The 14786-nt window shown below is 31.9% G+C and overlaps 1 protein-coding gene across 1 annotated transcript; it reads left to right on the forward strand.

The window, feature by feature from the left end:
• The first annotated feature begins 894 nt into the window (after window positions 1-894).
• On the forward strand, window positions 895-2881 carry LOC125877567 (receptor-like serine/threonine-protein kinase SD1-8). The gene is made up of 3 exons (XM_049558825.1): window positions 895-1425; window positions 1778-2183; window positions 2421-2881. The coding sequence occupies exons 1-3, from the start codon at window positions 895-897 to the stop codon at window positions 2864-2866; spliced, it is 1383 nt and encodes a 460-aa protein (XP_049414782.1). The 3' UTR covers window positions 2867-2881.
• Window positions 2882-14786: the final 11905 nt, after the last annotated feature.

A 14786-nucleotide genomic window follows, 5' to 3' on the forward strand; every position in this document is an offset into this window, starting at 1 on the left:
ATATTATAGGAATGATAAATGATTTTTTTTTTTTTTTTAAAATAATAGGTCATTATTGCTTTGTAAGACTATATATATAACTTGTACCCGCCGCACACGTTGAAAATGTTTTGCACTGATTAATGTTCTTCACATTTTTCAGTGGGGGTAACATTGTATTATCACCACTCATGTTGCTGGCCTATCAACTTGCTCTTGCTAATGAAATTATCGAAACGAATTGAAGACTAAATTGATTGGACTCAATTAAAAATGCTTTAAAAATGAATGGGTTGAAATTAATCCAATTTTAAATTATCTCTCGTGGCCAACTCATAAAATTATGGGCAAATCACTTGTATTTAAGCTCATACTGATAGACCTACACCCGAGGCATTCGTCCAGTTATTTGATGTGTACCGATAAATTGGGAAAGAAATTGAACTAAGCCTAGAGAGCAAATTAACTAATTGCTCTTGAACAGCTGGTTCTGTAGAACAAAGGAATTGAGAAGAGAAAGAGAGAGAACTGTTTATTGATCTTTTACAATTCGATATCTTTACAATTGGGGTTGATCTCCTATTTATACACGTGAAGTAAAAGCAGACTCCCATAGTTAGTTATAACTAACTTGGCTACAGTGTTAACCGACTAACAACTAGCACGTGCGCCTCACATGACCACTAACTGAATTAACGACTTATTTATTAATTGGCACATATCATTATTCATATTAATTTAATTAAGAAAAAAAAGTAGAACAAGTTAACTGTAAGATTAAAACTAGAACTGTATTAGTCGAGCTATGTATATCATTAACAGAAGGTTGATATGGACAGTTGAAAAAACTCACTCGTTCTCTATCTTTTCTTTTAACAATCACTCATTCTATCAACAAATTGTGCAGACATAGAAATGAAGAACATATATTCTATTCTGATACTTCTTCTGCAACTTTTATGTTTTAGCCTCAACACCAATCTTTCCCTTGGAGGAAACACCATTTCTGTGAATGGATCTGCTTCTTCAGGCAAAGCAATTATCTCTTCAGGTGGAAACTTTGAGCTTGGTTTCTTCACACCAGGCGACTCTCCCTACTACTACATAGGCATATGGTACAAGAAATTAAACATGCAAACAGTAGTTTGGGTAGCAAATAGGGATAAACCACTTGATGATCATGCTGTTGATGCTAACTTGATAATTAGTCAAGGTAACCTGGTGCTTCTTGATAGACATAAAAACTCAATTTGGTCTGCACTTGCTGGAAACATCAATCAAAATGTTTCAGTTACTGCAGTTCTTCATGATGATGGAAATCTGATTTTGAGTGATACAGCAAAGGCATTAACACCCTTATTACTTTGGCAAAGTTTTGACTACCCAACACACACATGTTTGCCTGGTGCTAAGCTTGGATATGACAAACGTACACAAAGAAAACAGGTTCTGGTTTCGTGGAAGATTGGAACGATCCAGCACCAGGATTGTTTTCCATGGAACTAGACCCAACGCATGCCCAACTTGTTATAAAATGGAATAGGACTACAGAGTATTGGGCAAGTGGTTCATATATTGGCCGAACGTTCAGCTCAGTGCCTGAGATGAGCATAAACTACATGTATAATTTCAGCTTTATCGACAATGAGAATGAGTCATATTTTACATATTCCCTTACAATAGTACAATCCCATCAAGAATGATCATAGATGTCTCGGGAAGAATTGAGCAACTAATATGGATGGATGGTAGCTGTAGTTGGATTCTATTCTGGACTCAACCATTAGAACTTTGTCAGGTTTACGCTAAATGTGGGGCATTTGGAGTTTGTGATCATAAAGCTATTGCAACCTGCAATTGTTTGAGTGGTTTCAAACCAAGATCAGATAGAGAATGGAATTCAAATGATTATTCTGGTGGCTGTGTAAGAGACCAAAAGGTGCAGTTTAATGCAATTACAAAAGACACAGATAGTTCATGGATAACTTCAATTATAAGAGTACCTGCTTCTCAAAATACTAATATCACAGTTGGGAAAGCCTCACAGTGTAGATCTGCATGTTTCGCCACTTGCTTTTGCACTGCTTATACTTATGATGATTCTGGTACCTGTTCCATCTGGGCAGGGGATCTGTTCAATCTGCAGCGATTCAGCAAAAATGAAATAGAAAGGACTATATTTGTCAAACGTGGCTCACCTGAAGGTCAGAATAGCATAGTATAACATAGCTTGTTATGGTATTAACATTAGCACTTAACAACAATGATTCTCCTTTTCCTTTTCCTGTGTTGAGGAGTTGGCTGAGCAAAGTAAAACTTAAGCCAGAAAAGAATTCTTAAAGAGTATTAATGATAGGTTCTGAGGTCCAATGAATATTTGCATCAAAATCCTTCAAGATAGATGTTAATATATCTGACATGTTTTGGCTTTCTACTTTCAGATCAAACTAAAGCTAAGAAATTGATGAAGCTAAAAACAATTCTTTCGTCCATAATAGCTTTGATGATTCTACTCATAGGCAGCTTTAGCTACATTTACTATAGAAGAAGGATGGCAAAAAAAAGCAGGTATTTGATGAATGAATCTTACTCTGGAAGATATTTTCTTTTATACCATTTTGAACTTAATTTCAAAGGTCATTCTCAATCAGATAAAAGTAAAGGTACTCAAGGGGAACATATATCTCTTTGGCACAAAGCTGAAGGAGAAGCGAAAGTGTTGATGAATGAAAACAGTGATGAAGCTATTGATGTTCCATACTTTCACTTGGAGACCATTTTGGCTGCTACAGACAACTTCTCAAATGCAAATAAGCTCGGACAAGGAGGATTTGGTCCTGTTTACAAGGTTAGAACTTCATTCCTACATCTATGTGGACTGGCATGACCGCATTGACCTATAGTAATGAGATGAAAAAATCTTGCAGGGTATCTCTCCGGGTGAAAAGGAAATATTTCAAACTTTTTCTTTCTTTACTCAATATGCTATTGGCCCAACCACCTCCCTCAAAAGAGAAAAAATTGTCCAAAATATGCAGGAGAAAAGCATTGAGGAAAGAAACAAAGAAAGGAGTTGCAATTAAAGGACAAAACTCCAAAACAAATGTCTGAAGTATTAATCAACAGAAAGTTCAAAAAAGAAAAGGATAGAGGTGGTTGAGTCACTATTGCATATGCTTTTTAACAAACTGTGTTTATTTAAAGCCACACTGCTGAAACTTGTATCACTAACTTTTTCTGCAGTCCTGTTTGCCCAGTATTTGTAACAGATATAAATTAAGTTTCTTCCCATTATATGCAATGAAATTTAACCTCTTTCGTTCAAGTGACGAAGGGTCTTGTAGAGAAAAACATAACATAGTAATAAAAGTAACAAGGTAACGTAAAACAACCAAGGACGAGTCACCTTTAATGCTAAAACAAGTTCTTCTTGTTACATTAACTCTTCAAAAGTAATGAAACCAGTAGCTAGAAGATGTCGATGGGTATGTACACTCTTTATGCCTCTACTCAAACAGTCTACCGACATAGAACAGTTTCAAACCAGTGTCTTAGAATCATTTCCAGTCTTCATTTCGATAGAAACAAAATTTTCTTCCAATTACTTTTAATTAAAGACCTAAGAAATCACATAACAATAACTCCTACACTGCGTCAATTCCAAGCAAGTATTGATTTGAATAGATTCTACAACAACAAGAGTTTGGAGCACTTACAGTTGAACAAGCTCAGAGCAGACCGATAAGTTTGAAGATCAGTTCATTGTATATCCCAGTCTACCAATACATACAAAATTGATCAATCAACAAATAACGCCTTGAATTCGGATTGAAGACCCTCCACAAACAAATGGAGATCCTACCATACCAAAAGTTGCAATTGGATGAACCTATTTGGTGATGGAAAGTAGCTCATTTCAATGGCAAATTTTAGAGTTTTCAGCTATACTTGAAGTACGATTTAAACCTAAAGTACATGCTTATTAAATAAATGAACAAAAAATATTTTGCACCGTCCAAAAAGTTGTTTTTTTTTCAAGCAAATTTACCACTAAACATCATAAAAAATATCAATAGGGACAAGTACAAGCACATGGGGCTAAGCCTTATCTTACTAATTCTAATGAAGTACCTAACTTCTGCTACCTAATAAGTATGAAGAAAATAAGAGCTAGAGAGAATTAAGTATTTTCTGATCATTACAGAGTTTGTAATACATTTCATGATGATATTACAAATGATGATGCTTAAATAATGTAAAAGTATGTCAATTAAGAAGAAAGTTGAGTTATCAACCTCAAACTTTTTATTACAAAAGCATGAATTAAAAAAGATTGATTGCCTATCAAAAGTAACTTGAAGTATTTTTCGCTTGTCTTCTTCTTCAAACCTATCCAACAACACTTGATGATTCATACCTTCTTTATGGATTTATTGGATGTAGTTGAACTTATTGATACTGTCAAATGGTTTTGCTTTGCCTGTAGCATCGGTTGGTGTCTTGGAACAAACTCCACAGTCATTTACCGTCCCAACTATGTTGCCTTCCATGTGTCTTCTTTTTGCTTTTGTTGCTTCCACTTTTTTGTTGTCTAGGTGATATATCCCCTTCCCTAGCCACTCTATCAAAGCATATTGTCTTCCTCATCTTCATCAAGAGAATCCTCACCCAAATCCACTCCATCTTCATCAAAAGAATCCTCACCCAAATCCACTCCATCTTCATCAAAAGAATCCTCACCCAAATCAATTGTATTTGACACTAAGGCTCTTGACTCATTCGTCTTTGCAAGCATACATTTAGGCACAAATACGAGAGCTTCTGGACTTAATTTTCTATTCAAAGCAAGTGGTGAGACTTGTTTTTCTTGGATCAAATTGTTGTCATTCTATGTTAACCTTACTTGCTTTCCAGTAGTCTTCAATAAAGAATCAAAGTTATTCGAACATAATTGGTCTCTTGAGACATTACTAGTATCTTGCCTCTTCTCACTGTCATGAAAATTCTCAGTTGGACCCTTTTTACTACATGGAGAATTATTTTGACTAGTCAGGGAAGGATCCGACTACTAGTTGATTTTTTGTGTGCAACCAGTGTCCAGTTTTTAGTTGGATTCTCATTTTCAACTTGCAAAACATGTTGCCCAGAATTTTCAGCATCAACATCAGATGTATCCATTAGTTTTTGTCCTGAATCCACTAATTTTTTCCCTGAACCAACTCGTCGCGCATCAATCTCAACTCTTGATGTCCACCCTATGTTTTTAGTTGCATTAGACATCAAATTCAGCCCAACTTCTTTGATTGCACCTCATTAGTAGCAGCATGTTGGTTATTGCAATCAACTTTGTTTTCGGTAGTTGTTTGAATACCAATATTACTTGTATTAACATCCACTGAGTCTACATGATTTTGCTCGGAAGTGGAAGCAACCAATTGTCGATCTAAAGAAGTAGCTTTAGATTGATCAACATCTATAGTCTTTCTTTTTTATTTAATATTTCTCTCGCATCGCCTTGATACTTTTCACCATCGGTAGTACCTTTTAAAGCAACTTCAATGGTATCATCAATTTGTTTGTTATTTNTTTTACTCGGCCCAATAATTCCAACTAAATTAGTCTCCACAAATTCCAGTCCATAGGCCCATACATATCAAACTCTGTTCACAACAATTATCATATACAATCTCCTGAAAAACTTCAATCAACTTACCAGATTTTCCATCCACAAACTGCAACCTTATACGATTTGGAAGCTTTTCCATTAGATCAAGTATAACCTTGACCCTGGTCATGCTAGGTCTTGACTTGATTTGAGTAGCTTTATCTATAACTATTGGTTTCCCAACTATTGATGCTATAGACAACAGAGACTTCTTTGCAAATAAATCTGGAGATAAGTTCGGTAAAGAAATCCAAACCATAACTAACGTCGTTTCCTCCTTAGGGCTATATCCAATGGACCATGGAAAAACCCTCCTCTCCATTGTAGAGAATATAATTAATTGAGCGAGATAAAGATAGTACATAATCTTCATATTGATCAAACCTAAACAAAATTTGTCTTGGAGCAAGTAAGCCAACTAAACAATTGCCCTTGGTACCAGATGTTTCGGTAAAATTGGCCTTAATACCTTCAAATCTGACTCACCATGGGATAATTTAAACACCACTGCTTGATGTAATCCCTCTTCGATCATAAAGTCTCGCCTTTCCTCCATTGAAAATGTGATAGTAGGTTCTCCATGAATTATTTCGATTGATTTTACGATTGTTTTTTAGTTAATTAGGGCAGATTGCTTAGGATTTATAGTATTTGAATTGAAAAGGGTGGCGTATGTGGTGGTTTGGAGTGGTGGGGAGGGCTGGACAACCTCGAAAGGAGGCCGTCCAGTGGCCGTAGCAGCCATGATAGCTACGCAGCTGCTGCCTAAGTAGGAGTCACTAGAAACCCTAGGGTAAGATTCATCCTTTTGTCTATTTTTTTAAGAAACTCAAGCTACCAACAAAAAATGTGTCAAGTCGAATGAATATATGTACACATGGTTAAGCTAGTCAAGTTGGATGATTTTTCTAATTTTTAGAAATTGAGGGATTAAGTCATATTCAGACAAAATATATTCAACTACTAAATATTCTTTGTAAAAAGTATAGTTCAAATACAANTTTAACAATTTGCATAACCCTTCTTTCCAACTCATTTGCCCTTTTAACCAAATACTAATTGGGTCGGGATCCCAAATAAGACACTCCAACATTTTACTCGGCCCAATAATTCCAACTAAATTAGTCTCCACAAATTCCAGTCCATAGGCCCATACATATCAAACTCTGTTCACAACAATACTCCCGCCCTCAATGAGAACCTTGTCCTCAAGGTTCAAGTAGAACAATGTCAACAATAACAAAATATCACTCTCATAAGGTGAAACATACTTCTTCCCATCAATTCCATTAAGAGTAGTGTGATAACAATTCCATAACTAAGAGGTAACCGCATATGCTCTGTTTTGTTTTCCAATCCATAGTGTTGAATTGAAATCATTGTTAGTTGTTTGATCCAACTCCTCAAAGCATGCCGTACCATAAATGTATTGTGCAAACTCACCATAAGAAGAGTAGTGTACCAAGGAATAAATAAAGAGACAGTTCCAGCAGTCCCAACAGCAACAAAAGGGATAAGTATTTTCGCATCTGTTGAATTTCTTGTTGGCATGCCATTGCCTGCTCCAATATAAAAAATGCTCATTCCAGTGGTTAACATGACAACAACTTGAATGGAATATGTAGCGCAGTTTCTCTCTCCTAAACCCACCGAGAAAAGTAGCTGAGCTGAAACAAGGAAAGCCAATCTAGAGACAAGAGGTTTAGTCGCTCCAACAGCCCAGAAGTAATCATCAATGCCACCGAGTGAACCAGATATGAAGCTGGTCATAAACATTTGAAAATGAATGAATATGATCTTAATGTCCGGTCTTTCAGAATTGCAACGATGGAAGTAAGGCAAGATTAGCATAATGCTAGCTGGCCAAAAACTACAGAGATATTTGGCAACAGAGGCAAGGCCATAGTTATCCTTCCAAAGCAAGAGAGTGCCAAGACTTGTGAAAATATTAACCTTGAGCAAACACGTCTCTAAAGTAGGCATGTCCATGTATCGGACTTTATTGTCAGCATGTCGTGCTAATAGGAAAACATGAATATTTCTTCTCCAAGTTGTCAGGTAGAAGGAAATACCTCTTTTAACAATATAACACTTGAGTAAAATTTGGAGAAAGAGCAACTACTAGTGCCAAATCAGATTGCAAAATGGAGGAATTCACACACCAAGATTGTCCGGGATCCCACACTCTAGTCATAAAGTTTGAATAAGCAATTAAGCAAATCTTAACAGAACAGCCCTGCAATTGTAGTGCCTCTACGTTGACTGTGTAACCCGTCTGAGCCATGAAAGTGAAACGTATTCTTGAATTCCATACACCCAGATCCGTTGCAGTCAAACAAATGGATACAGTATCACCTTTAGCACCAGGATCAAATGGAAATTGACTTAAATTAAGTTGATCACATCCACCTGTTTGTGGCCTCATTATCAGAGCCAACCATGTGACACCTCCAAGAGAAAAATCCAGAACGTCGAAGGTCTTGCATGCACATAATTCAGACAACAAGAATTCTGAAAGAGTGCACTCATGTCCAGTATCAACCCAATTGTCTTTGCGTAAGTGAAAGTCAAGGCAAAGAGTCGATTTGTTTTGGTTACCCCCACGATATTCTTCAGGAGAATCATGCCAACAAGNACTTTCATAGTGCACAAACAAACACTTTAACTATCCAACTTTTTAATAAATAAACACGCGATTTTTGGAGCCAAGAGCGTGAAATGCAAACGCTTCCACGTGTATTAGTGAGCCACTCAATGGCTGCCAACTAATTAAACACTTTACACGTCCATTTTAGAACTAAAAATAAAATAAAATTAATTAAGGGTAGAGTTGTCATTTCAGCATTTTTTTTTACTGTTGTAGGCCTCAAAAATTACTCCTACTCGCGCAAAATACATGCACATCACGCGTTTTGCCAGGTAAGACACACGTGTTTATTTATTAAAAGGTTGGATAGTTAAAGTGTCTGTTTGTGCACTATGAAAGTTGGAGGTCAAAGTTAAAATTTGAAGCCAAGTTTAAGGTCCAATATATGTATTATCCCAAAAAATTTAGTAGCTCATAAAATTGTTTTTCTTTTATGACTATATATAACATATTAAATAAAAAATATTTTGACAAGATTTCTCATGAGTTAATTTAAATTATATATCAATCTATTTTTTAATGGTTGAAATGGATCCACCTAATAATTTGGTAAGTCAATAATCCACTCAAACTTGAATGAATTGAGCAACTTAGGCGAATTGAGTTTGATTTTGACATCCCTATATACCACTACGTGGTAAAAAAAAAAAGTATTCATTCAGTATAAGAGGGCTTATCAGGTTTGTCTATATTCCCACAAGCACATAGAAGCAGTGCCATTTCAATAAGATTGAAAGTTTAAAGTCAAATTCACATAGAGAGCTTAATTTTTTTCTTCTTGTGGAATATAAATTGAATAACAATAATAACATAATTAGTAATTCTACAAGTGAGATTTGGAGAGGTAAAATATACGCAAACCTTATAAAGCAAGAATATAAACAATATAATTTTTAATGAAAATATAATATTAAGTTAAAATAACAAAGTCTTCCTCAAAAATTTGAGAAGTTGATATAATGACTTTGAAATAGTGTTGCATTGAATTTTATAAGTTGATATAATGATATTGAAATAATGTTGACTTGTAGCGATGAATGAAATTAAAAGAAGAATTAAAAAACTAAGTTTGTTTTTTTTGTAGACAAAGGACAATAGATTTTATCGTAATTTAATATGTCTTATCATTTGGGAGACTTCAAAATATTCAATACTAAGATAATAAAATAGTGAAAGAAAAATGAAAAATAAATATAAAAAAAATAATAGTTCATGTTAATTGCCACGATATAAATGAGGCAACAAAAAGATAACCACATAAGAAATGATACTATAATTACCTAAAAAAAACTATTGCATTTCTCTTTCCAAATTTAACCGAGTTTTTTTAACAATTTACATATAGAATACATCTTTAGAAAAAATTGAAGCACCAATCATTACTTGGGCATCTCCAACCCTACTCTCTATTTTACTTTCCAAATATAGAGGTCTCTAGTTTCTCAGACAATCAACTCCAACCCAATTCTCTATTTTACTCTCTAAAAGGGATTCTTTTTTCTCTCCTCAATATTATATTATTATTTCTATTTCATTCTTATTTTCTTATTTCATAATATAATTTTCTTTTCTTTTTTTCAAATAATCACTTTGTATAATTCAGATGTAATATAAATTTTACTTTTTCAATTTTTTTATTTAATTTAAAATTTTATTTTTATTCTAAATTTCTAAATAACATAAATTGCAAATAAATATTATATAATATACAAATTAGTGGACATAAATTGCAACCAAAACTGTTGTGATAAAGTATTATGTTATGTATTGTGTTATCTCGTATTTAAATTATTATGTTATATATTGTATTTTTAAATGAAAATTTTCAACTTATCATTTTAATTTTGTGCATTCATCATAGTGACAATTAATAATAATATCAAATCATATTAAAGTGACGAATTTTATTTAAAACAAAATATTATTAATTCGAGATGAAAATAGTATATATTAAATAATATATTTTTCAAAATATTATATTACATTTAAAAAGAATTACGTATATTAAATATTTAATTAATGGTCTTATATGAAAAATAATGTGTTAATTATAAGATAATAGAAATAATAATAAAATAATCAAAAAGTGAAATAGAGAATTGAAACTACTATTCAACTCTCTATAAATGGAGAATAAAGAATGAAAAGAAGTGTGGTTGGAGAGCTCATTCTCTATTTTACTCTCTAAATATAGAGAATAGAGAGTAAAATAGAGGTGGGGTGGAGATAGTCTTAGTGGTCTTATAATTGAATGGACCCCGCACAGAAGCCATTATTTTGTGTTACAAATATCACAATATTCAACTGCTAATTACTAAATTTAATGAGTTGAGCTAAGACGCGCGTTCTTGACCTCATCCAAATTTAGCTGAATCATTTTTTTTTTTATAAACAATATTGTAATTAAGATGTTGTATTGATAAATCGAAAATCTCCATATTCCATTTATAATTAAATACTTGCGATTACAAACTTTCAAATACAAACAATTTTATTCTCATAAGAATTCAATGCCATGGAATACAATTTTAGATGTGACAGACACGAAAGCCCCAGCCATCCCTCAAACATCTGTGGCCACAACCTGAGTTAGCACACTCACTATCAGATCCACAAGGAGGTGGGTCGATACATACACCAATTTTTTTTGAACCAACATGTTGTCGATCTGCAAAAAAAATAAAAGAACTAATTATAACAATGTTATTGAAAGATTCACATAAATTCAGTAGTTCTGATCTAGATTTTGTATATATTTTAAAATTTTACTAGATATTATAAGTATTTGATTATGAATCTAGTTGTGAAGTTGTTATAAAAATTCATAAACTTAAATTTTGAAACCGATTCTGATTAAATGTATACGAATTTGGAATAAAATACTTTAAAGACAATATTAATCATACCGTATCTAGTTACAAACACTTGAAACACACCATCGAGTGCTTCTGAGTTTGCCTCTGGAAGTTGTATAACTTTTAACTCATCATTTAACTTGACCTCCTCGTTTGCCGTAAGAAGTTGGAAAACTGCATATTGGAAACACACTTATTTTAATTTACGTGACATAGTTTAATTAGATACGAAATTGAGAAGAGAGAAAAATTTTATGAATTTGTAGTCTTAAACTTGTGATGAAATTTTCTAAAAACAAAGGAGAAGTTTAAAATTAAACTATTTTTGTAAAAAAAAATCATGTTTAAGTGGACTAATAAGTATTACTTCATAAATTTAAATTTGTTTGTCTTACTTTTCTTTTTAATCGGTTTAAAAAAGAATATCTCTTTTCTATTTACAACATTTGGTATGATGGATAAAGAAAAATAATCTCGAGATAAGTTTTTAGTACCCCTTAATTCTTTGTTGGTTACAAAGTGTGGGATAACTTATTTCAAGATTAATAATTATGACTGGGATTAATAGTTATCCCTACTTGTGGATAGAATACTAATTTCGAGATAACTTATCCTGTGATAAAAATGTAAAATAACAAAAGTATCCCCTTAAACCTCTTTTATAAACAACTAACTTATTCTTAGAGGGTATATTTGTAAATCAAAAATGACTAATTTTTAGAATTTATGCCATGCATATTTGACAAACCAAACTACCAATAAAAAATAGGGAAAATTGTATATAATAGCAAACTATTAATTCAAATTAAATGATATAACCATAGTTTGATTTAATTGTACCCCATAGCAAACTGTTGCTATTTCGCCTCTCTCCTGGTGAATCTCGTTCGCCACTCTCATTCTCTCCCTCTCCTCTCTCGCTTTTATACAAACGCATATGTATAAAATGTGTTTGTGTTTGTATAAAGCGAGAGAAAATTGTATATATACATATATTTTCGTTCCCCTCTCTCCCCTCTCCCAGATCTTGCTCGCCACTCTCCCAAATCTTGCTCGCTCACTCGCCTCTCTCACTTTATACAAAAACGCAAATGTATAAATGTGTTTGTTTGTATAAAGCGAGAGAAAATTGTATATATACATATATTTTTGTTCCCCTCGCTTGCCACTCTCCCAGATCTCGCTTGCTCACTCGCTCTCTCACGTTATACAAACACAAATGTATACATTGCGTTTGTATTTGTATAAAGCGAGAGAAAATTGTATATACAAATGCATATATTTTCGTCCTATACACTTATGATTATACAAATTTTTTACCAAAGTAAGCTATTATAAAAATCAATTTACCAAAATAATACGTTTTTTTAAAATTTTACAAAACTAGTATAAATGTAGTTCACAGTAACGTTTTAGGTTATATTTTATTCAAAAAATTGAATAACAAAAAGACAAAAATCTGATAGAGTAAACAGACATAAAACGTTACTGTTATTGTCAGTAACGTTTTATAATTCGTTACTCTGAAGCACGTTTTACAGCTAAAACGTAACTCACAGTAACGTTTCTCAATGGTGAAAATTGAAATCCAATCTTGTACATCTCTCATTCATTATTCAAATTTCCACTATTAAAATGGATAGATATATTTTGTACATACCTTTATTTGAAATATATATGATTTTCTCTTTTCTTTCTCTTTTCATATAGACAATACATTTTTTTATACAAAAGGAAAAAAAAAATGAGGATGACTTTACACAAATTGGAGCTTGTCTTATATCATTTCAATTTCAAAATTTGTAAATAAATCATATGAGAGATCTTCTTAATTCAAGTCTAAGATAGCATCCCTTCCAATTATTAGACCAATCGGTTTCTTATCATTATTAAATATTAGACTATCAATAAAGAAGTTATTGAATTAAAATTGATGTAATAAGTAAGCAAACCAACTATTAAAAAAAATATAATGGCTACATCATAATAGAAGAGACAAAGGAATTAATTGATGTTGTAGTAAAGCCTCCTCACAACTTATTTTCCTTGCAAAAGTATTATCTATGTATGAAAAGAGAAGAAAAGAGAAATTTATATATTCATTTTAATATTGGAAAGTTTAATAAAGTTGAATGAGGCATGTACACGATTATATTTTTAATTTTCAGTCATTCCAGAAAAATGTTACCGTGAGTCACATTTTAGCTGTAAAATGTGCCTCAGAATAACGAATTATAAAACGTTACTGACAATAATGTTTTATGTCTGTTTACTCTATCAGATTTTTATCTTTTTGTTATTCAATTTTTTTGAATAAAATATAACATAAAACGTTACTGTGAACTACGTTTATACTAGTTTTGTAAAAATTTTAAAAAACGTATTATTTTAGTAAATTGATTTTTATAATAGCTTACTTTGGTCAAAAATTCTGATTATACAAATACGATCTTCCCCTGCCCAGTTTTCTTTTGTCATTCTCTCTTTCTCGCTTTATATAAACACAGATTATACAATTGATCTTTTGTGTATGTATACCAAAGCAAATTATACAACTGCTTTCTTTTGTATATGTATAGCAAAATATACATATTTATGTTTGCTATGCAGCGCAATTATGCAAACTATAATTATAACATACAACTATGATTTTTATGTTTGTTATATGTGAAAGTTGCTCTAAAAAATAATCGCAACATAACTAATTTCATCATAATTTTTCCCAACATGGTTAATCCTAACATAACTTGGCTTCAAACAAAACAATCACAGTTCTAACTTTTTATGTTACATCTTTAAGACCATAATATTAAATGACATTTTGATAAATTTCACATATCTATATAGTGTAAAGACCACAATTTTTATTTTTATTTTACTTTTTAATCTATATATTAAGTTATATTATCAGACAAACTAATTGAAACAAAAGAAATATATAATAGTACATATGAGATATAGGAAGTATATACTATCACTTACAAGATATACACATGAGAAAGAAGTAATAAAAAGAATTACTTACAGCATGCAAAAAGTAAATAAGCAACAATACAAGCCAACTTTGTTGAGGAAATCTTGCAATCCATTTTGCTATATTATGTTGCTGGATATTGTAGTTGAGTCTATCTCATTCATGTCTTGAGAAATTTATAGGGACAATAAATCTGGTTTTGTGCAAGTTGCTTTATTTTACCTACTTCCTCACCCAATTTATATTAAAAAAATTAGTCAGTTTTAATTTTTTTTTATACATTTATATATTAAGTAATAATTTAACTTTAAAATATTTATTTTATTTTTAATAAAATAATTTATAGCCATAAAATTATCTATTACTTATCTTAGATCATAAGTTTCAGAAGTCTTCATTTCTTTTTTAAACTCAATCAAACTAAGTCATATAAAATAGAACGGAGGGAGTAATATTTTATATCAGGTGGGTTTTTTTTTTGTCCCGATAAAGGGGATTATTAGTTTACTATTTTCGAAAATAAGGCAAGTTGTCTTTGTCTCCCTAATTCTGACTTTTTTTTCCAAGTTGCTTAATTATTTTAATTATTTTAATGGGAAATTTTCGATGGCTTTATGATATTAGCAATTTTAATTTTTTTAAGTATGACTATGATGATAGTTTAGA

The sequence above is a fragment of the Solanum stenotomum genome, chromosome 9 (assembly GCF_019186545.1).
Source record: "Solanum stenotomum isolate F172 chromosome 9, ASM1918654v1, whole genome shotgun sequence".
NCBI lineage: Eukaryota > Viridiplantae > Streptophyta > Magnoliopsida > Solanales > Solanaceae > Solanum > Solanum stenotomum.

Excerpts from the sequence above, each read along its gene's own strand:
- LOC125877567 (XM_049558825.1), top strand. The coding sequence starts at position 895 with ATGAAGAACATATATTCTATTCTGATACTTCTTCTGCAACTTTTATGT. Across the intron at positions 1,426-1,777 it reads AACGTACACAAAGAAAACAG|GTTTACGCTAAATGTGGGGC; the intron begins GTTCTGGTTTCG and ends GAACTTTGTCAG. Across the intron at positions 2,184-2,420 it reads CAAACGTGGCTCACCTGAAG|ATCAAACTAAAGCTAAGAAA; the intron begins GTCAGAATAGCA and ends TTCTACTTTCAG.